This window comes from Macaca thibetana, chromosome 11 (assembly GCF_024542745.1).
Source record: "Macaca thibetana thibetana isolate TM-01 chromosome 11, ASM2454274v1, whole genome shotgun sequence".
NCBI classification, from domain to species: Eukaryota; Metazoa; Chordata; class Mammalia; order Primates; family Cercopithecidae; genus Macaca; species Macaca thibetana.
The window spans coordinates 98,000,964-98,025,003 of record NC_065588.1 but is presented as its reverse complement, the minus strand read 5'-3'; the positions used below and the strand labels follow the sequence as shown (position 1 = coordinate 98,025,003).

The window sequence follows — 24,040 nt, the reverse complement described above, 5'->3', positions numbered from 1 at the left end:
GGCAGTGAAAACCCTGTGTCTGATACGTCTCAGAGACAAACTGCTACTTAGAATTACAGGGTTCACTTTGTTGCCCTCAGGATTGACCTTTCTTTCTTTAGTCTTGTTTCTAATTAATATGTAGACTATTCTGAGAACATCTGTGATAAAAAATGATAATACACACAATGGGGGTGTCATAACTGAAATAGACACAACAAAATCTACAGGGTTTATGTTTTATATTCAAATATAACCTTATTTATGGTATACTAGCCTCCTGCACAGGGGGATTTCCTTCACTCATAGATTCCCCTAACTTCATCTCTTTTCCTTGGGCTATTAGTCAGTCAATATGCTTGTGAACCTGTTCAGGTGCTTGATGACATGTAGTCTTGAATATATTTAGATGAAGGTGTCTTGAAATTTGCAGGCACAAAGCACTAAAGTATATCACCATATCAAATGAAGAAATCACCTTTAGAAGCAAAAAAGAAAATATAAAATGAATTATGATGTATCTTTTCTCAAGTAGCACTATTCTGTTTCTCCCCCAAATATCAAACCTTAACCTAAAATTCTACACCAAAAATACTTTTTTTTTTTTTGAGATGGAGTCTCGCTCTGTCACCCAGGGTGGAGTGCAGTGGCGTGATCTCGGCTCACTGCAACCTCCACCTCCCAGGTCCAAGCAATTCTCCTGCCTCAGCCTCCCAAGTAGCCGGGATTACAGGCGCCCACCACCACGCCCAGCTAATTTTGTGTATTTTTAGTAGAGATGGGGTTTCACCATGTTGGCCAGGCTGGTCTCAAACTCCTGACCTCAGGTGATCCACCCGCCTCGGCCTCCCAAAGTGCTGGGATTACAGGCGTGAGCCACCACGCCCAGCAAATACTACATTTTAAAGCACTTTAATACATTTCAAATTTGGACCTCACTGTAGTCCTCTGGAAAATGCAGGTTATTTCACAGTTATAGACACTGTGGCTCAGAGGTAAAAAAAGACGACTAAAATACAGAAGCTAGAAAGTAACAGAACCCAAGTCTCCTGATTCCACATTGTTTCAACTTCCTGCTGTGCCACGAAGCAGCAAATTTCCTTCTAGAAGAGGTTATCAGTCATCTTATAATGAACTAATTCCATCAAACATTTCTATTTCTTTGAGGTTAGTTGTAAGAAGGTAAAAGGTCTAAAAAAGATAACATACTTGAGGCATATACAAAATTATGTTTACAAATTTAAAGATGGCCTCTATTTAGAAACTTTGCCCAGAGTCTACAGTCAAATGCTTCTCTTCAGAAAATGAAACCCAGGAGAAAAAGGAGCCTTATAGCTCTGCCCTTGGAGAGGGAATTCTCACCCATGAGGGGAAAATCTCTACCATTTACGTTAAAAGCGTACTTGAAAAGCACCATGTTTACCTCCACATTGTGGGTGTGGCTTTTTTTTTTTTTTTTTTTTGGTCATCCACATAGTGTTTTAAATAAAAACTGAATTTGACTTCCTCAGTTTACCAGTCTCCATCACAAGTATAAACCAAGCCAATTACTTGTTACAAAAGATGATTGATTTTTTTAACACCTGATATTTTAATTCAACAATTCCACTTGGTAATACATACCTAAGTTCACTAAAAGAAAACTTACATTGAGTTTTCAGATATTTTGATTAATTACCCCCTATTTTTTAAACTGGATTGTTTTAGAGCCCTAAAAATATTTATAGTGGATACCAAATTAAAGGACATTATTCTGATTTTTAAACATTTTTTTAAAAATTTTGTCTGAAAACATTCATTGTCCACCTAAAAGAATTAAGTACATCTCATTGCCACCATAGGAAGAATGGAAGACTTCTGAATGGACTATGAATGAATATTATGTTATTAACTTACTCCAGAAAAGCATACTACACAACCTAGTAAAGGATCATCAGATGTATTCCTGTAATCCATGCACAGAATTGATACAGATTTTTAAAAATATCCAAATCTAACAAATACGGTGAGATTATTTGAATTATGAAAAGATTCACTGCAGGGTTTTGGCGAGTTTTGTTTTGGTGTACTTCAGTATATTTATATATCACTATGAATTTGGTGACGACCAGTGGGGTCCAGAAATAGAAATACAACAAAACTATATCTCAATAGAAGAAAAATGCAATAATGCTCCATTTATCCAACTTTGTAATTGAAGTGTTACCAATATTGATTTTCTTTTCCTTAGATGGCTAATGTGTCTCTCTCAAGCACTGTATTCTGTATTTTATAATTATTTTGAATAGAAATTAATATCTATGATATCCACATCCTTTCCTTAAGCAGGATATAATCAAAGAGAATTTAATTTAATTGATAACCGAGTCATCATTAATACAAATTGTGCACTATCCTCAAGGACCATACACATATAAAGGGTTCCTTACGTCTAGCATAAAATGGTCTGAGAATCCTGTACTTTGTAGCACTGTCTATTCTGTTTTGTTTCCTCAATATTAGCTGATAATTCTCAATACAATAAAGTGCCCACCTTTGCTAGTACTAACCCCATCTAATTTTCCTGTTACTTGCTGTAAACTGGGAATAAAGTCCTTTGGGCAGAGTAAAGTGACTTTTGGCATCTTTGTACTGGTATTTTGGGGAAGAAAAATAATAGTTATTTTTAGGTACACAGTTGTGTTTCCAAGAATCTAGGTTGTTGGAAACTTGGCCTATAGATATGTGGCCATTTCTACACACAATATGAAATTATTCACAGCTAAGAAGTAATTTCAAATACTCAGAAACATTTATTGTATATATTGTATAGAGTAGATCTTTTTTTTTGAGACAGAGTCTCGCTCTGTCACCCAGGCTGGAGTGCAGTGGCATGATCTCGGCTCACTGCAACCTCTGCCTCGCAGGTTCAAGTGACTGGCCTGCCTCAGCCTCCTGAGTAGCTGGGATTACAGGGATGCACCACCACACCCGGATAATTTGTATTTTTTGGTACAGACAGAGTTTTACCATGTTGACCAGGTTGGTCTCGAACTCCTGACCTCAAATGATCCATACACCTCAGCCTCCCAAAGTGCTAGGATTACAGGCGTGAGCCACCATGCCCGGCCTAGACTAGATCTTGAGGCTACTGATATCTCACTGAAATAGCTCTTAAGCATGGTTAAAAAATAAATAAAATGGAGAAAAATACTTACCATTGCTATCCATAGAACAACATATTCGTCTATAAAATTATTAAAGTACTGGTCTAAAAATAAAAGACCTGGCCCCAAAAAGACAGTGTCTTGAAGATACAGTTCACTTTTGGTCATGTGAGCTATCTATAAAAAAATGAAACAAAATAATTTTACTATTAAGTTTTAAATGTGTTAGCTTTTAAGACAATTAATTACAACTTTAATTCAGTATTAAAACAGACCATTTAATCTCACATATGATATAAGAATCCTTTTCTACACCTTCTCAAATTCACAATTGGGTAGCTTATTAAAGTTTCCAATGTTAAAATTTCTTGATATCAGAAAACTGTCAATGACAACTACAGCTAAACAATTTAACTGAATATAATATAACTCCTATCACAGTTTGCTTGGAGCACAAATAGCTAATTATGATTTTGACACTACAAAAGAAAACCTATACATTTTATGAAATTTCCAGCTTTGTGTTAGAGAATTCAGTATATTATTTATATCATAAGTCATAAAAATTTCTTACCACTAATTTTTGTGAGACTTTAGCAAAGACACATCCAAACATTAGGGTATAAAGACAAGGATGCTTTTCAAACACATTAGTTGCTGACTTTTTATAGATCATTATTGCCAGTATAATAATTAGTCCTATGTGGAGTCCAGGTGACAAGACACTGGTGCCCTAAGAGAGAAAGCAGAAAATCAGTATTGTACTTTAACACTGCATTTATTACAATGTAGACATTTTCTGACCATCTATTTTGTGCAAGACGCCTAAAGAACAGTGTGATGTAGTGTATGGCCTACAGGAGTATATAAACCTGAGTTGTGCTTTTCAAGCTTTCACAGAACCTGAGGGTGACAGAGACATAATACAGTGCTACAGATGTCTGATTCCAGTTCAATATTTACACACATTTTAAACTGGCTAAAAATTAATGCAGTTTATTCTATATCAACTTTTACTATGTTGAAGGCCATCCACATGTGGATTGTCAAATTAACATATTTTTGTGGAGATACTGAAATAGAGCTTATTCTGCCAATTCTACAAAACATCACTGATGAAGAAGAGTAAGAATAGTTTAGTTCTATCCAGGTTTCCTTCTTTTTTCCTATTTTCTTTTCTTTTCTTTTCTTTTTTTTTCTAATTTTTTTGTGTTTTTAGTAGAGACAGGGTTTCCCCATGTTGCCCAGGCCAGTCTCGAACTCGGGTTCAAGCGATCCTCCCAGCCTCAGCTTCCCAAAGTGCTGGGATTACAGGTGTGAGCCACTGCACCCAGCTTATCCTGATTTCTTTCTACACCAACATCCCCACCTCCTTTTTTTTTTTTTTTTGCATTCAGACTGCAAATGTTCTTTTATGTAAAATTGTAAAATCAGACCTTACATTTTTATCTGTGTGAATTAGTATCCTCTCGGCACTACTTATCCTAAACAAAATATTGAAATAAATTTGGTATTGAGGTTATTAAATCTATAACCAATTTGAATGGGTTCACAAGAACAGCTTTACTCTTGTTTATTAAGTTTACATGTTTTAAGTTAGAACTTACTATAAAATTACAGTAATACTATATTATAAAATATACATGACACTGTATAGTAATAAATTATAAAAATCTAATAGCACTTTATATTATGGTTCTTAAATCTCATTCGAGAAAAAAAATCTGCTCCTAAAAAAGTTGGAAAAATACCAGTTTAAGAATTTGAAACCAAGCGCTTCCTAACTTCTGTTTAAGTCATCCTTCAAACATCTAACAGTTTTTTTTATGAAAAAAAATTTTTTTTTTTTTTTTTTTGAGATGGAGTCTAGCTCTGTCACCCAGGCTGGAGAGCAGTGGCATGATCTTGTCTTACTGCAACCTCTGCCTCCCAGGTTCAATCGATTCTCCTGCCTCAGCCTCCCGAGTAGCTGGGATTACAGGCGCCCACCACTAAGCCCAGCTAATTTTTGTATTTTTAGTAGAGACGGGGTTTCACTGTGTTGGCCAGACTGGCCTAGAACTCCTGACCTCATTATCTGCCTGCCTCGGCCTCCCAGAGTGCTGGGATTATAAGCGTGAGCCATCGCACCCAGCCGAAAATATTCTTTAGAGTAGACAATGATCATTACTAAATCTTGTTTTCTTCAATGGAACTTAATGTTCCAACTAATGTTCTATGTTATCATCCACAGTCAAGCAACATGTATTCCTAAGCACAGTACTATACTGAGATCAACTGACAAAACACCTCAAAAAATGACAACTTTTCCAAATATATCAGAACTTATATTTCTAGATGAATTGTATACTTTGCTTTTGAATTATGTATATAGTGTATTCATAAATATTGATAATTTATCAATTATGAGGATCCCTTTGAAATTGTCTCGAAAGTCTATTTACGAGTCTTAAAAGAGCCTTTTTTTTTTTTTTTTACTAAAAATGCTATACCTAATACCACATCTAATGTTTAATACTCTTATTAGACCTTGCTCCAAATGACTTTAAGGATAGAAATTTTGAACTATACAACAAAAGAAATTAAAGTGAATATGCTATAGTTTAAAGCAATCCTAGAAAGGCATTCTTTTTTTTTTTTCTTTTGAAACAGAGTCTCGCTCTGTCACCCAGGCTGGAGTGCAGTGGCACCGTCTCAGCTTACTGCAACCGCCGCCTCCTGGTTCAAGCAATTCTCCTGTCTCAGCCTCCCAAGTAGTTAGTTGGATTTACAAAAGCATGGGCCATCATGCCCAGCTAACTTTTTTGTATTTTTGGTAGAGATAGGGTTTCACCATGTTGGCCAGGCTGGTCTCGAACTCCTGACCTCAAGTGATCCACCTGCCTCGGCCTCCCAAATTGCTAGGATTACAGGCATGAGCCACTGTGCCCAGCCCTAAAAAAGGCATTCTAACAATGTTTTGGTGTAAGATGGTATCACTGGAATAAGTATTTGTCTTCTTCTGTTCAACTACCTTGAAAATGACAGTAGGCTTTTTAAAAACATAGGTGTTATATCTGTTTAAAAAGTTTGCAGGAATTCCAACTCTTGCCCACTTAAAATTACTGAAGTCTTAAAAAACGAACATGAAAAAATACAAAAGCATTATATTTAATACTTGCATGAGCAAGGTGTAAAGAACACAAGCACAAAGTATACCCACTTAAGAATTAAGGCTAAAATTTTACCTTTTGAAATATTAGTTCTTTTAAATATATTTCAGCGAAATTTCAATAAAATTTACTTGATGAGTAATAAATTGCCTCATACGTGAAACCATTGACCTCTGGCCACTTTCCTGCCTTCAATCAGGAACTCACATTCCCTACCCTTCCTCCTCTCCCCTACCTCCTCTCCCCTATTAGTTCAAGGCAAAAAATGCAGGAATACAAATGGCAATGCTTAATTATGTGCGGCAATGAAACTAGATGTCAGAAAAGTCTATGCAGAGCAAGCCTGTAGAAAGAGGAAAGTATCAGTTTAAACTGTTTTTAAAATGCTTTTGTACTATGTGCCTAAAATGAATTCTTTAAGATACTTAGTTTCCTTCCCCATTCTTGAACTTTGGCATATTTTAATCTTTTTATAGCTGGTGATAGGAAAATTTATCATAAAATTGATACTGAATGATGAAATTAATGCCTTACTGCTATAGTAGATCCATTCTTGCCAACACCACCATGGAGGATAACATGGAAATAATTTGAACAGGAAAATATTACTCCACCTAGAAATCCAAGAACTGGAAGGATCTTCAATTTTATTTCTAGAATGGGAATCTTTAGGGGTAGAAGAAAGAAACAATTAAGACAACAGAATGTTGGTTTTTTATTAAATAATAAACAATGATAAGCCCTATACAATAAGCTGTCCTTTTTCTTGTGATCAAACCTTAACTTCTGGAATATAGTCCAAAGTAATAACTTAAAAACTTTTTTTATTTAACTTTTTTTTAGTTTTTAAGTTTTTATTTTTTTTAGAGTAGTCAAGTGCAGTAGTGAGGAGGGAAAAGAGAAAAACAAGGAATTTGACCTGTAACTGACTGTGAGCAATCAACTGAGATAACTACCATTGGACCAGCCTAAAGTGACTTTTTTTTGAAAATGCTTTCTTCATAAGTGAAAAATGAATCCACCAAACCAGCTTAGTCTGTTTACATAACTATGATTAAATGTTTAATGTCATAAGCTTTCATCTGACTTAAACATGAAAAAGGATAGTTCCCTTGAATTTAGTAGCTTCTAAAAAGTAGCATCACAGGAAAGGGAGGCACCATGATTTGCATCATAAATGTAACAAATATCATGATGTGTATGCAAGCAAAAAATCTGTAGTTAATATCCAGGATTAAATCTCTAGCAATATATTTACCTGTTGGTCAACTGCTGTTCAAGAAAACTTCCAAAGGCAGCAAAGGATTTAAAAAACAGTAACAATGAATTGCCAGAAGCTATAGGCTACTATGTTTAGAAAATAGACTGAAATAATGTACCAAAATTTGTGGAAACTACAGGTTAATAATTAAATTTAGAAAAACCTGAATCAAAAGTAAGTATTCTTGTTGGTAAGAATAAGCAGGTATGTTTTCTTCCTATGATATCGCCAAAACATTGAGTGAAACAATTTTAAGATTCAATTCCAAATTTAAGACAACCACACCTGACAACTAGAGTTGTCTAACTGCTTCTAGGTCTACATTTACCTTCTTTTTTATTTTTTACTTTTTTGAGACGGAGTCTCCTGTCGCCCAGGGCTGGAGTACAATGGCGCGATCTTGGCTCACTGCAACCTCTGCCTCCCAGGTTCAAGTGATTCTCCTGCCTCAGCCTCCCGAGTAGCTGGGATTACAGGTGCCCACCACCACACCTGGCTAATTTTTGTATTTTTAGCAGAGACAGGGTTTTGCCATGTTGGCCAGGCTGGTCTTTAACTCCTGACCTCAGGTGATCCGCCCGTACATTTACCTTCTTACAGGTACAACCTGAACAGTTACTATAAAAAACACATAGCATCCCTCTGTTATCTTGTATGGGCCTATAGTAGTGTATCCTTGATTCTATTTACTCTTACATGATGAGAGGGAATATGAATGTACTGGGGAATGTACCACTACTATTTAAAAACATGCCCAAAGTCTATTTCGGAGCCTACTGACAAATGATAATTGGCAATTCTGACACGAAATGCTACAGGGAATTTTTTTTTTTGTTTTTTGTTTTTTTTGTTCGTTTGTTTTTTAAGAGATAGGGTCTTGCTCTGTCACTCAGGCAGGAGCGTAGTCAGTGGCATGATCACGGCTCACTGCAGCCTTGAACTCCTGGGTTCAATCGACCCTCCCGCCTCAGCCTCCTGAGTAGTTGGGACTACAGATGCATGCCACCATGCCTGGCTAAAATTTTAAAGAATTTTTGTAGAGGCAAGGTCTTGCTAAGTTGCCCAGGCTGGTCTTGAACTCTTGGCCTCATACTGTGTTTTTAATGGACTTAATTTTTTTTAGAGCGGTTTTAGGTTTGCAACAAAATTTGAGTGGAAAAGTATATAGCCCCTCCTCCTTCTGCCAACAACATCCTACACCAGAGTGGTACATTTGTTACAACTGGTGAACCTACACTGACACATCATTATCACCCAAAGTTCATAGTTTACATGAGAGTTCAATCTTGGCGTTGTACATTCTATGTGCTATGACAAATGTATAATGACATGTAGCCACCATTTAGTATCATACAAAATAGTTTTATTGCCCTAAAAATTCTCTGTGCTTCACGTATTCATCCCTTCCTCCTCCAACCCCTGGTAACTTCTGATCCTTTTACGGTCTCCATAATTTTGCCTTTTTAAAGAATGTCATATAGTTGGAATCACACAATATGCAGCCTTTTCAGATTGGCTTCTTTCTCTTAGTAATAAACATTTAAGGTTCCTCCATAACTTCTTGGAACTCCATAAGTTCCTCGCATAACTTCTTTTCATGGCTTGATAGCTCAGTTCTTTTTGGCATTAGTTTATCCAACTAAGATGAAGGACATCTTAGTTGCTTTCAAATTTTGGCAATTATGAATAAAGCTGCTATAAACATTTGTGTACATGTTTTTGTGTGGACATAAGTTTTCAAATCATTTAGGTAAATAACAAGGAGTGCAACTGCTGATCATGTGGTAAAACTATGTTCAGTCTTGTATCACTTACTATTTTTACTAGATATATAGCTTAGTGATTACATACAGTCTGGAATCAGTTTTGTTTAATTCCAAGCTCCAGTACTTCTCATGTGTCCTTGGACAAATTAATCACCCTAAGACTTATTTATAAAGCATAATAATAATCATACCTATTTTCATAGGATTATTCGGAGGGGCAGATAAAACTGATGGTAAATGTTTAGGAACATAAGTATTGAATGACTGTTAGTTGTTGACTATTGATATCCTTATTATTATTCTTAACACTATGAGCAGAAAGTGTGAGCCAGTTAGACAGTATGGTGGACTTAGGTTGTGGTGACAGGACAATTGTTTCTTCAGAAATGTTCTTCTTTTGCAAAAAAGCTTCAATTTATGACAGTGGCCTCCTAAGAGCCAACTTTTATGAAAATACTGAGGTCACCAAGCAGGCAGAAAATAAAAACATTCCTTAATATGGGAATCTTCACCTCAAAGTAGATTATAAAAATGCAAATTAACTACTTTCCTAATATTGAGTGACAAGTTTTAAATGTAAAATATTTTACTGGACTTATTTTTAAAATATTTATTTTATTTCACCCTGGAAAAAGTTATTCCAAGGTGTGTTTTTTGTTGTTGTTTTTGTTTTATTTAGTATTAGGGAAATGAGGTTGTTTTCTTCCATGTGGCAATATATTCATGCATAGGAGGAAATGCCATAAGGTATATAAGATAATACACATTATAAAATGAAGAAAAAAATGTTAAGAAATGGAACAAATATTAAATACAAAAAATAAAAAAAGAAAAAAAATAAATACAATGCCAAGGATTTTTGAAGAAAATTAACAATACAATACTTTTTCCTAAATATTTGAAAAGTACTTAAATATAAATTTAAATATTCAGATTTACCGTATAGTCCCACATTGTTGCTCCTCCAAATGCAGACAATACAAAGACAATCACTAAAGCTATCTGAATTTCAGTTACATCCACTCTAAAGAGGAAGGACAAAAATAGATAAGGTGTTTGTAAATAAAATTCCTGAATATGGAGATTAATCACGTATTAAATAGCAAAGATGTAAAACTCTCTGTAAGCTTAGTTTATTTTTACCTTTACTTCCATTATTGAATTATCAGCTGACTACACTGTTAAGTTAAAAAGGTTACAGAACAACATGTGCTCACACAGAGTTAACAGTATAAGGAGAGGGAAGATATATATGTACCATATATCAAATTGCTAATAGTTATCACTGAAGTTATGAAGACTTCTATTTTCTAATTTAGGTACTCCTGTAAAGTCTGAAGTTTTTTTTTACAACAATTACCCACTACTTGTGTACATAGGAAAAATTATAATAAAAACAACCATGGTAATGGTGGTAAATACAATTTAAGGCAAATTTAAACACTCCCAGGTCAGTTTCACTTAAAAAGTAGGGAAAATCCCAATAGTCTTCTTTATTGAGGTACTAATCATCACTGTAGTTTTTTTAGTTTCCATAGGCATTTTTCCCCTAATAAATATGCTTACATTTTTCAAAAAACCACTAACCAACCAGCATCAGTCCCTCTAGTCTGTATTCCCCTGAAGCTGTCATTCTCTCTCCTATGCTCCACGAATAGGCTCACTGAAAATTAGTCAACATTTGTAATTTTCTCCTCTCTTCATGTTTGTTGCCTAACCCACCATAGCCTGGCTTTTGGCCCCATTATTCTACTAAAATTGTTTAAGGTAAATTGACCTTTAATTTTCAATTTCAATTAAAGGATACAAATCTAAGGGATATACTTCATTAATTATCTTGCATAACTTCTTTACAATATTTAAGATGCTGATCATATCCTCTTTCTTGAAAAGTTCTGCTGTGTTTTTATCTATTCCATGTTCTCTCCTGATTTTCCTACCTTGCTGGAGCTCTTCTCATGCTCCTTCTAGACTGCCTCTTCATCCATATCTTAAATGATGCTTTCAGAATTCCATCTGAAATTTTATAGCCTGTGAACAATTTTATCTATACTTAAAACTACCATCTATATGCTAATGACTTCTAAATCCTTATCTCCAATCTACATTTTTTCCTGAGCTCTAGATTTTGATATCTGTCTACATATTTTACATCTCTGCCTGGATGCCCCAATGTCTTTAGATGGAGGTAATACCCACCTTACGGGATAGATATAAGGAATAAATAAGATAATGCCTGTGGAGCACTTAGTACAATGCCTGAAACATGTAAGTGCTTGATAGGTGGTAAATACAATTATTCCATAATTTAGAATCAACGGCCTGAAGCCTGTCCTCTGCTAAATGACCCATAGTTTTGAGCTTCTCCTGTCATTTATCATTAGAGATTTTTTTCAGAGCTACTGTTTCTCCTTTTCAGCAATAAAGTGGGGCTAAAAAGAATCAGTAGACGTGGGAAGCCAAAGCCAAAAATGAGCAAATGACAAAGTTCTTAAAAGGATCAGACTGAGAGGGAGCTATATGAGAAAGAGGAACAGAGAATAGCATTCCTGCTTTGTGCACTATTTCCTGGTCTCTAAGAAAGAGGCACCAGAGGCAGATAATACTATCTAATGTTTAGCACTAGCATTTACAAGGTGCTTTTACATTGTCTCACCAATTGCCTACCACAGTTCAAAGTCTCACGATGACTGTTGTCAAGGGGGGGTCCCCTTTTTGTGCACATGAAGATTCGACCAAAAAAGGACCTTAGACTCCATACTGCATTATTTTATTATGTGAATCAAATGCTTATTTAAGTACTGCATATCCCTTTTCTATATCATCCGGGTCCCTTAATTTTCTTTTAATCCTCTCTGTTGTAAACTTGGGCTAGTGATTAAGTTGGAGAAGGGGAGAAGAAAAATACAATTATTATCAAATAACGTAACTATTTATAGCATACAGAATACCTAAAAGACTAAAGGTATAGCATTTATGATTACTCCAACGAATTAATTTAAATTACTGATTGAAGCTTTGTTCTCCTTATTATCAATGAATGACATAACAGATTGTGCAAATAAATTCAATTATATTTTTTAATGTACAACTTAAAAAACATACTTACTTTCCAAATCTCAACACGCCTGAAACATAGGTCTGCCAATGAGCGCAATAAAACACAAACATCCCAATAAAAGAGCAGACAAACAACCAGTCAGGATGAGTTCCTAAGCGAGCGGCAATTGAAGCTCCCACTGCCATAAATACTGAAAGAAACAAAGTTTAAGAATCATTAAGAATTAAAAATAATTTATGAAATAATTGCCCTATGCTGTTTAGAAATACAGAGTTCTAAGGAAATAATCATGGCATTAAAGTACACTTATCAAAATGAATTCTTGACATACTTTATAAACAACTCCATAAATTTGCTCCCAAATGTATATCCATCCAAAAAACTGACCATTCAAACAACTCAGTTCATTTTATTTTTAAGGTATCATAAGAAAAAAAAAGACTTCACTAATTTACCTGTGGAAAGAGAGTCACAACCATGGTCAAAAAGCTCCCCTAAAGGAGAACAAGAGTTTGTTCTTCTGGCTTGTTTCCCATCAATGGCATCCAGTGACTGGTAGATAAAAAGTCCCAGTGCACATAAAAGGTATGTCCAGTATGGTGCCTATAAAAAAATGTAAATAAAATAAAGATTGTTAAGTGATAATAAGCTTTTTGAAAACAGCTCAACCTAAGGCTTCACACTTTGTAGCACCCCAGTGTGTCATAAAGAACGTTCCTAACCCTCATTCTACTGATGAGAATTAAATTGAGAAATCAAAATCAAATTAACTGCTTTAAGTCATCTAGGTAGAGGGTCGCAGAACTCCATAATGTGAGAAACAGAAAGTTAAGCAACTGAGCAAGGGTTAGGACCCTGATCTTGATTCCTACATCCATGGCTCTTTTAATATAATACTATGCATTATGCCACAGATTTGAAATTACTCAGTTAAATTTTTGCTGTGAAAAAAGACCTTGGGGCCAACTGCCGATCTCTGCTTCCATTCACAATGGAATATCAGGGACTAGATTTACTCTCCCACCCTATATAACTAGAAAGGCAATTTTATATATATATATATATACACACACACATATATATAAAAAAACAAAACAACAATTTTCAAACACTACAAGCAGTGCAGGCTTGTGATCCCTGACAGAAGGGAAACAAATGAGATACGCCCTGCGATTGCTCCAGCTAACTTCCCAGGGTCAGTTTCCAGGCCACAGTGCAGGTCCCATGACCAGAACAAGCCCAGCGTTCTTGCTGTTTTGAAGAGAAACACAAAGTTCAGGAAGGTCAAGGCAGTTAGGATTTGTGAGGCAGAGTGCCTGAGAGGATGGAGCTGCAAAGAGAGGAGCACAAGTTGTGGAGGTCTTACAGAAGGGTATCTTTCAGTCTTCGGCTGAGAACTCACCTGTGCCTGAATGAGACGAAACTAACAAAGGCCAGGGAGGGAAGCACTGCAACGTAGAAGGTCAGATAATTCTCGAAGCTCATACAAGGCTGGGACATTCATGTTCCCGCCAGGCAAAGCAAAAAGCCTCATTAACACTTGGGGCATTGGGTAAAGTTCTCAGAAGTGTACTGCCTTACCAGCAGGCATAAATTAACCATAGACTGAAGGCTTCTCTGGACAGCCCTAACGAAACTTAAAATCCAGCCTCAAAAGGATCCAAGTAATTCCTGGCAACTTAACTACAGTCAACACAAAGTACATCTTAGAGGAAAAAATCTAGTATCCCAAATGTAAAATTCACAAGGTTTGGCATTCAGTAAAAAATTACCAGTCATGCAAAGAAGCAGGAGAATATAATTGACAACTAGTAGTAAAATCCGTATAATCAGAATACAATCAGAATCAATATGAACAGAAGTTAATAGAATTAGCCTATGAGGACATTAAAATAGTAATTATAAATATGTTCCACATGTTCAAGAAAGTAGAGGAAAACACGAAAATTATAAACAGAAATGGAAGAAAAGACTCAAGTGAAACCTCTAGAAATGAAAAATACGATATTTGAATTGTAAAATAAACAGGGTGAGATTAACAGCATATTAGACACCACAGAAGAAACGATCAATGAGCGTGTACCAATGGACTACCAATGAAAACTACTCAAAATGACGAAAGAAGGACTAAAAAAAATTGAACTGTGCATCAGCAAGTGCTGGGACAACAGAAAGCAGTCTAGCACATACGTAACTGGAGTCTTAAAGAAAAGAGCAGATGGGGCATGAAAAATAAACGAAGACATAAAGGATGAAAAATGTCCAAAGTTGATGAAATCTATAAACCCACATGTCCAAGAAGCTCAACAAACCCCAAACAGAATAAATATTTTTTAAAAACCCATCAAGGCACATCATAATCAAATCAATGAAAACTAGTAATAAGGAGAAAATCACAGGCCAGGTGTGGTGGCTCACACCTATAATCCTAGCACTTTGGGAGGCCAAGGTGGGTGTATTGCTTAAACCCAGGAGTTCAAGACCAGCCTGGGCAACACGGCGAACCCCTTCTCTAGAAAAGATATAAAAATTAGCCTGGTGCGGTGGCGTACACTTGTAGTCCCAGCTACTCAGGAGGCTGAGGTGGGAGGATCACCCAAGCCTGGGGAAGTCGAAGCTGCAGTGAGCAGTGATAGTGCCACTGCACTCCAGCCTGGGTGACAGAACAAGACCCTGTCTCACCAAATAAATAAAATATCATATTCGGTTCCAATGAGCATGTTCTTAAAAGTTTATGTTGGAAACTATGAAACAATTTAAGAAAGGGCAAACAGAAAACTGAGCAGTCATCATGATAGTACAAAAATGAAAAACAACACATCCCACCTAGAATCTTTCGAAAGAATCCCAAAGTGTCTTGCAGAGAACAATTCTGTTAACCTAGTAAATTCTTTTCAACTAGTCCATTCTTTTTTAAAGATATAGTTTATTATGTATACAACATGATGTTATGGGATATATAGATAGATGGAAATGGTACTAAACTGAAGCAAATTAACATATTCATCATCTCACATAGTTACCCATGTTTTTGTTTTGTGGCAAGAGCAGCTAAAATCTATTCATTTTACAGTTCAATTTTTTTTTTAACCTATACCCCTCAGGTTGTACATCAGATCTCTAGACCTGCTCATCTTCCAAAGCTGTAATGTTGTTTCCTTTGACCTGCTTCTTCCCATTTCCTCCCCTTTATGCCCCTCTGCTCGTGATAACCAGTTTCTTTCTCTATCTTTGAATTTTTTTTTTTTTTTTTCAGATTCTGTATATAAGTGAGATTAAGATCACACAGTATTTCTCTTTCTGTGTCTGGCTTATTTCACTTAGCATAATGTCTCCCAGGCTCATCCATGTTGTGGTAAATGGCAAGATTTTGTTCTTTAGGGCTCAATAATATTCCATTGTGTATACTACAGTTTCCTTATCCATTCATAGGTTAACAGACACTTAGGCTGTTTCTGTATTTTGGCTATTGTGAATAATGCTGCAACAATCATGGGAGTCCAAATATCTTTTTAAGGTGGTGATTTCATTTCCTTTGGGTATGGTTTTATAGTTTGTGTTCTTATATTTAGGTATTTTATCATTTTGTGTTTATTTTTGTACACAGTGTAACACAAGGTCCAATTTCATTCTTTTGGCCTATGGAAATCATTTTCCCAGCATCATTTATTGAACAGACTATCCTTTCCCCATTGTGTCCTCTTGGTGCCCTTGTCAAAAATTAGTTGACCATATCAAACTAGCAAATTCTTACCCATTTTTTCTACTATGAGAAATTGTTTTTAATTTTGATGATTAAAGGAAAGCAAAGTTACACGTCAAACATATGTAAAATTGGAAGTTGAAGTTATCAAAATTTCTGTAATGACAAAATGTCAGAGGGATCTTCCATTTCTCTATGTAACTCTTTATACTGAAAATCTGGAGCTTCTCAAGGAGAACTCTAAAAGTCAACATTTAAAGCTTAATTCTGACCTCTGATCTGAGAAACTAGCTGCAGGCAGGTCTAATGGTCAGGTATTAACAGAAATTCATACTGAAATAAATTTGATTAACCCTTACACCACATGGTGGTGACTCTGCCCCAAATTATATCCCGCTCTTCATTTAGAAAAGGGAAATAAAGACTGTTCAACCGTTTAAAAGTACTTCATTAGGATAGTAGAGGCGTTTAAATAGGGAGAGACTGGGAATTTAAACAGGGAAGAGAGGAAGTCTAGGCAGAAACCAAAGTTTCCGGCTGAAAGTAAAAGGTTTACTGGAGTCAGTGACTAGATCCATGTTCCTGGAACAGGTAATTTACAAGAGATAATATTGCAAAGGTAATGTGATCTTAAACAGTATAACAAAGGGCATTTCTTTTCTTTCCTTTTTTTTTGTTCTTGAGACAGGGTCTCCCTCTGTTGCCCAGGCTGGAGTACAGTGGAGGATCGTGGCTCACTGCAACCTCCGCCTCCCAGGCCCAAGTGAACCTCCCCCTCAGTCTCCCGAATAGCTGGGATTACAGGCACACACCACTACACCCAGCTAAATTTTTGTATTTTTGGTAGAGATGGGGTTTTGCCATGTTGCCCAGCCTGGTCTCCAACTCCTGACCTCAGGTGATCCACCTGCCTCAGCCTCCCAAAGTGCTGGGATTACAGGCGTGAGCCACCGTGCCCAGCTAACGAAGGGCACTTCTAATGTATTATTTCAATTAATACAGAAATCCACAGAGATAGGGCAGTTATTATCATATTCTTTTTATTAAAGATGAAAGTGAAACATACTGAGGAGTGATAATTTACATCAAGGTAAGCACTTAGGCTGGGTCCAGGAACTAGATCGAGTCTTCCTACTTGCCCTTTGATGAGGTTTATCCTACCACAAGCCACACAGACTGAATGGAACTCTTTGCCTGAAATCTTCACAAACTCCCTATTCCGTCAAACCTGCTGATAAGCACTTTCCCCCTCACACAATACAGTTTTAAGTGGCAGTGAGCCACAGGAAATGGTGCCAGCCACAAGAGTCTTTCTTTAAAACCCAGAAAAGCACAATGATCTGCCAATATTTGATTCACTCCTTTTCCAATTCTTCCCAACTCTTTCCAAGTTTTCCCAGTCTTCCCAAGGCCTCAGAAGCCAGACCTATCTTCTCTTTTCCACTGGTCACCACCTCCATTCCTAGGTGAAAGCTATTAAATAGTTTGCATATTCTCACTTTTTTTCTAACTTCCTAGCCAGGAAGTTATACACTCCCACTATAGTCTCAAAGACACAAAGCTTATACTGGAAAAAAGCAAACCAAGTCTGATAGTCCATCAATTTATTCAATTTCACACATGATTTACTTTTCCAGAAAACATCCAGAGGTGAACTGCACCTCTGACAAAATCCTATACACTCTCTGCATTCTCTGGGAAAAGGCCCATAAGTACAAGAATCTTAACTTTCCATATTAAGAGACAGAAGTACACAGTGACGGAAGGAGAAAGATTGAGGTGAGAGAGGAGGCATCTACTTCTCTTCTTCCTTGCCCACGACCCTGTGAATCACTGAGAAACAGCACTAGTACTTTCATCTCTGTCTCCCTAATCAACGCCACGTGCCCCCCACATACCCAATCCAAAACTCCAAAATTAACTCTTCCCTTTTCCTTGCCCTCTCACCTAAGATATTTCATTTTCTAAGGCTGAACTGATTAAAGCACAGAGAGGGCAGGGATTGTGTCTTTCTCACTCATGCCTACATTCCCAGGACTGTAGAACATTACTCTGGCACAGACTATATGTTTAACCAATATCCCTCAATTAATGGACCGAGTGTGACAATAAAGGTCTTTGTGCAGAAATAATTTTCTATTTGTATTACAGGAGATTTAGGGGAGGGCCTTCACGTGCTTAGTTTAGGAGCACATCAAGGAGCACATGAGTTTAGGAGTAGCTCTTCTGGCCACTCCTAAACTAATCTTAGAAAAAGTAAAAGATATAGAATGCCCACAAGCTCTTTATTCACTATGAGTCTCTTCACAGCATAACTCTCAATCACCCACCTTCATACTCCAGCTCCATTCCACCCACAAAGTCCTCTTGTTTATTTATGACTTCATACTATTTCATGGCTTTTTCCTTTCTAAACACTCTTCTCACCCAATTCAGCAAAGCACTCATGTGCTCCCTCCTTCAAGGACTGCCTGATATACCTCGTACTCCACCTAGGGAGAGTGGAGCAAGGGAGAAATCAAAGGACACAAACCTACCTATCTCCAATCATTCCATTCCTACCTACTCCCTTAAAAATACACCTTCTACAAATATTTTTCAGGGTTAAAGCAGTCTTCACAAATATATAGGTCTTCTGTTGTACAAAACATGCTCATTAGATGGTTAGTACCTCAGGTATACAAATATAAGGAACTACATAAGGATGATGTTCATGGCTTTATAACAATGTACTGTTTCGGTTGTATAGTTTCCTTGATTTTAAATGATTTCACAGGCAGCAGAACAAATTTAAAAAGCAAAGCTTTGAAATTATCGTCTTTAGTTAATGAAGTAAAGATCTAATTTAACCAAGGGAAGTAATTCTACATAAGTCATTAATTGTTTCATAATTATAGCCTCCCATTTTTTCAAATAAGAGTTGTCTAACTCCATTTTCTGTTGCTATAACAGAATACTAGACACTGGGTAATTTAGAAAGAAAAGACTCATTTGGCTCATGGCTCTGGAGCCTGGGAAGCCCAAGAGCATGACACTGGCATCTGATGAAAGCCTCATGCTGAGATCCACTGAGCTCACTGGACAAATTTCACTTACAGCCTCAAAATACTGATTTTTCTGGAACATCTTCTTAGGTCTTCTCTAAATGAAAATAGTAGACTAGATAGTTTCTGAGGTATGTTTCAGGTCTAGATTGATGTGATCTCATTGGTATGTGGCCCTCTCTTTCATATTAGAATGTAATCCTCTCATGGGCATGAGACACGTATTTTCTTTATCTCTCTTCCTCTCTCCCTCTCTTCCTCTCTCTTTCTCTCTCTTTCTCTCTTTCTCTCTCTCTCTCTCTCTCTTTCTTTCTTTCTGAGACAGAGTCTCGCTCTGTCACCCAAGTTGGAGTGCAGTGGTGCAATCTTGGCTCACTGCAACCTCTGCCTCCCAGGTTCAAGTGATTCTCCTGCCTCAGCCTCCTGAGTAGCTGGGATTACAGGTGTGCACCATCATACCTGGCTAGTTTTTGTGTTTCTAGTAGAGACGTGGTTTCACCAGTTGGTCAGGCTGGTCTCAAACTCCAGACCTTGTGATCCACCCACCTAAGCCTCCCAAAGTGCTGGGATTACAGGCATGAGCCACCATGCCTGGCCACGTATTCTATTTTTAAAAATCTTCTATAGGAGCTAAATACATAGATGATGAAAATCAGACTGGGTGTGGTAGCTCACACCTGTAATCCCACCACTTTGGAAGGCTGAGGCAGGCAGATCACTTGAGGCCAGGAGTTCAAGACCAGCTTGGCCAACATAGTGAAACCCTGTCTCTACTAAAAATACAAAAATTAGCTGGGCGTGGGGGTACACGCCTGTAATCCCAGCTACTCGGGAGGCTGAGGTGGGAGGTTCACTTGAGGCCAGTAGGCCAAGGTTGCAGTGAGCCAAGTGAGACCCTATCTCAAAAGCAAACAAACAAAACAAAAAAGCAACGGGAAGAATACATGCCCCAGGTTTTTCTTGCAGAGTGGTTAGGGGCATAGACTCTAGATTCTACTTGCATCCACATTTGCTCTGCTACTTACTGGCTAAGTGAGTTGGATAAATTACTTTACAGTGCCTTAGTCTCTCCATTTGAAAATGGTAATAATCATTGCTCCTCTCTCATTGTGAAAATTAAATGACTTATCACATGTAAAATGTTTATAAAAGTGCGGGGCATATGGAAGGAGCTCAGTATTTGTTAGTTACTGTTATTACTGATACTGCATCAGATAATTTTAGGTGATCTGTAGGTAAACTTTTCATCTGAATATTTATATTTATTTTAATATATTTTGAAAAAAATTAATGTATTTTGAAAAATAGGGCCAGGTGTGGTGGCTCATGACTGTAATCCCAGCACTTTGGGAGGCTGAGGTGGTTGGATCACCTGAGGCCAGGAGTTCGAGCCCAGCCTGACCAATATAGTCAAACCCCATCTCTACTAAAAACACAAAATTAGCCAGGCATGGTGGCACACACCTGTAATCCCAGCTGCTTGGGAGGCTGAGGCAGGAGAATCACTTGAAGCCAGGAGGCAGAGGTAGCAGTGAGCCAAGATTGCACCATTGCACTCCAGCCTGGACAACAGCAGCGAAACTCCATCTCAAAAAAAAGAAAAATAGCATATCATATCTATGATTTAATAAATACTAAGTCAGAGTAAGAGTCTAAGTTTGTAAAAGAGAGTTGATTTAAAGTTGACGTAAAGAAAAATAGTAAATAAAAGTGAGTGTAGATAATATATAAAAGCAAAAATCTTCCCAAACTAGGAAATATTGGAACTATACAATGTTCATTATGTAAATTTTTATACTGAAAACAAACAAACAAACAAAAAAACCCAACTCTTTGCTTGAAATGGCCTTGGATGAATTGACAGCTATGCAGAAGAGAATTAGATAACCAATAACCATTAGGTCAGCTGGTAACAAGAAGATTTCAATTATCCAAATATTGATTGACTTCTTTCTTCATGAAAATAGAAACTGCATTTCTAAGAGGTAGGAAGAAAGGAAATTAGAAGACATACTGTGCATATGTGAAAAAAATGTAATGTTAGTATGCTGTTAAAGGTAGACTTTCTACCCAGACAGGTGACTCTTAAGATTTTTTTTTTTTTCATTTCATTATTCCAAGGGTCACAAGAGATTCTATGATTTTTAAAAGAGAATTTATGGAATTTCTAATAGACTGCTAACCTGACTCTGGAAGACATAAGAAGTAGAAATGACTGATTGCCCCATTCCTGCAACTGCTCTAACCCAGTAAGTGCCTAAGATGTGGTTATGACATTGTTTACTGGGAGCCTGTGATGGGCAGAGCCCTTCCTTGTTTACAGGGGGAGGGTTCCCACCTGAGACCTGCGGAGGCTCCAGAGGAGACTTGGTGGTCAGAAAAGGTAAGACTACTCTCTGCCAAGCCAATCAGGAAGGCCCTAGAGACTTACTGGTTTCGACCCAGACCTTTGGTCTTGGCTCAGTTTAAGAACCAGCATTTGAGAAGAGCACATCCATTTTTAGGAAATTAGGCAGGTTATAAGCTGCAGCAAAGGAAACAAGACAGACATCGCACATAAATGCAGTTAAACCAGCACTTCGGGGCCAACGGGGTTTTCTCACGACCTGAGAAATCTGTACTTTGAAAGGTGGCCTTTATTTTTATATTTAGTGTGAATCATTTTGATTTTCTTTCTTCTTTAATACTTACTAGGGTTCTTGTTGAAAATGCCAGCCTGTCACTGTGCTAAGAAGAACAAAAAGAGCGAGAGGTGTGAAGAGAATTGTCCTGAGGCCAAATGTATTATCCACATCAATTGTACTGGTTAGCTTCTGTTCTGTTCTTTAACTTCACAAAACTCAAGTGGTCTGGTTGTAGCCTTATACCCCAATCAAATGCACCAGGGGGAAAATTTAAAGCTTCTTCTAAATACCACAATGCCATGTTTTATCCACACTTGAACCAGAATTTGAAAGGAGAAACAGTTTTATTCTTTAGGAATTAAGTATAGTGAAGCCATAGGAATCAAGGGAAGCTACCTCCACATTCTGGAGTTTACATTTTGTTTTAATGAGAGAGGTCACGCCCTTACAAGAGTCCTGCCTTAATAAATGATGCTTGAAATGTTACTCAGCTGGTTTAAAAAAAAAAGTGGGAGTAAAAGAGTGATTAAAAAGGAAATATACTAGATCTCAAAGAAACCAAACCTATAAAAAAAAGTCTGAGTAGGAATCTAAAGGTTATTTTCTTTTCTTTCTATTATTCCCCCCCCCCAAAAATAACTCTTCAATATGTAATACAAAGACAATATTTAGTACAAAGATAACCTTAAGAAATGGTTTATTCTCTGTTTAAAATATGAGTTATTTAAATGAGTTATTTAAACAGAGAATAAACCATTTCTTAAGGTGTTTCTGGCATGCTCAGGTATACTTGCTTTTCAGTTCAACTCTTTATCATCATAAACACAAGAAATGCATTAATTAATGCCCTTTGAACTGACCTTAAGCTAGGCACTTGTTCCTGCTATAAACATATTCTTAATAAAGACACTGACATGGATTTATATGTACAGATCACAAAGACAGGGCAGAAACATTTAATCAGATATGTAATAGAGAATGGAGTAACAGCTTATACCAGTCAAACACAAGTGCATGGAGTTAGTAGGAGAGAATGCTACTAGGCTGGAGCTAGAAGAACTAGATTCAAATCACTAGGTAGGAATATATATATATATATATATATATATATATATATATATATATAGGAATTGCATTAAATAATCTCTAAGGTCCTTCCAAACTCTAAGAATCTATGATTCTATTTTAAGATTAGGTAGCCAAGGAATGGGGACCAGGGACTACCTACTTAGGGTGATGTTCAGATAGAACTGCTTCATCAAAGTGAGGAGACAAAGTTCTTGTTTTCTCCATTTGCCCTAACACTTGCTTACTCTACTTAAAACTACCAAGGCCAAACAATTGCTAGGTATTTAACCCAAGAACAGCTAAAACTGAATAAGGATTGAAAAACATCATCTCTTGACATTACATTGTGTTATTTCATTCATGCATCTGTTTGATGCAAAATTATAAGCATCTGTTTGATGTAAAGCACTGTGCTATAGAGATTATACAAATGAACGAGCAATTGCTGTCTGAACTTAAAATCCAGTAGGTTGTCCTGCTCAATAAGGACACAGATAACCAAAATAAAATGGTGAAGATCCACAGGAGAGCTACAAAGCCCTACAAAGGAAGCATAGCTTCTGGCTTGGAATCCTGGCCCCCACTGAAATGTATGTGACTCTAGAAGAGGTTAATTTTCCTTCAGTTTCTCATCTATAAAATGAGGATATTAGTAGTACCTTATTCATAAGGTTGTGAGAGGATTCAATGAGATAATAGGATAAAAGTGACTTAAAATCATCTCTGGTACACAGTAAATACCCAGTAAAAGTTATTATTGTCATTATCATGGGAATTCAGAGTGGTAGATTTGACTTAGGAAAAGGAATATAACTTTCATCAGGATATAGTGTTAGAATTGGGTGTTGAAAGATGGGTACATAGTTGGATAACTGGTACAGAAGAAAGGAAGAGGAAGGGGAAAAGAGAGGGATAAGAAGGAGAAAAATCCTTGCTATAGTAAGAAGTTCAATTTGGCTGGAGTAGAAAGTTCCTTAAAAGAAATGATGGCTTGAAAAGCAGTTTGCAGAAGCTAAATATTAATCACAACTTTCTTTTCTATTAGTTTTCCTTTATCCCCAGTCATGTTCTAGAAATTAGCATTGTAGTTAAAAACATATCAAATGTTGTTATTAATGCACTCAGTATTAAAGCCTATATGAGTAGATAAAGCCAAGCATCTAAATCCAAAAACCTTATGTGTTTTTTCTGACCCTTCCAGAAAGCAACCTGTCAAGTCTGAAAAGCACTAAGAAT

At 36.7% G+C, this 24,040-nt stretch overlaps 1 protein-coding gene across 1 annotated transcript in view; it reads right to left on the bottom strand.

Moving 5' to 3' along the window:
• Positions 1–24,040, bottom strand: part of CHPT1 (choline phosphotransferase 1) — a 154,759-nt gene that overhangs the window by 2,298 nt on the left and 128,421 nt on the right. Inside the window, exons 3-9 of the mRNA XM_050750225.1 lie at positions 12,821–12,968; positions 12,414–12,555; positions 10,244–10,328; positions 6,812–6,943; positions 3,700–3,858; positions 3,177–3,302; positions 347–457 (exon numbers count right to left, since the gene is read on the bottom strand). Of these exons, the coding sequence (XP_050606182.1) occupies positions 347–457; positions 3,177–3,302; positions 3,700–3,858; positions 6,812–6,943; positions 10,244–10,328; positions 12,414–12,555; positions 12,821–12,968 (903 nt within the window). The remainder of the gene's footprint in view (positions 1–346; positions 458–3,176; positions 3,303–3,699; positions 3,859–6,811; positions 6,944–10,243; positions 10,329–12,413; positions 12,556–12,820; positions 12,969–24,040) is intronic.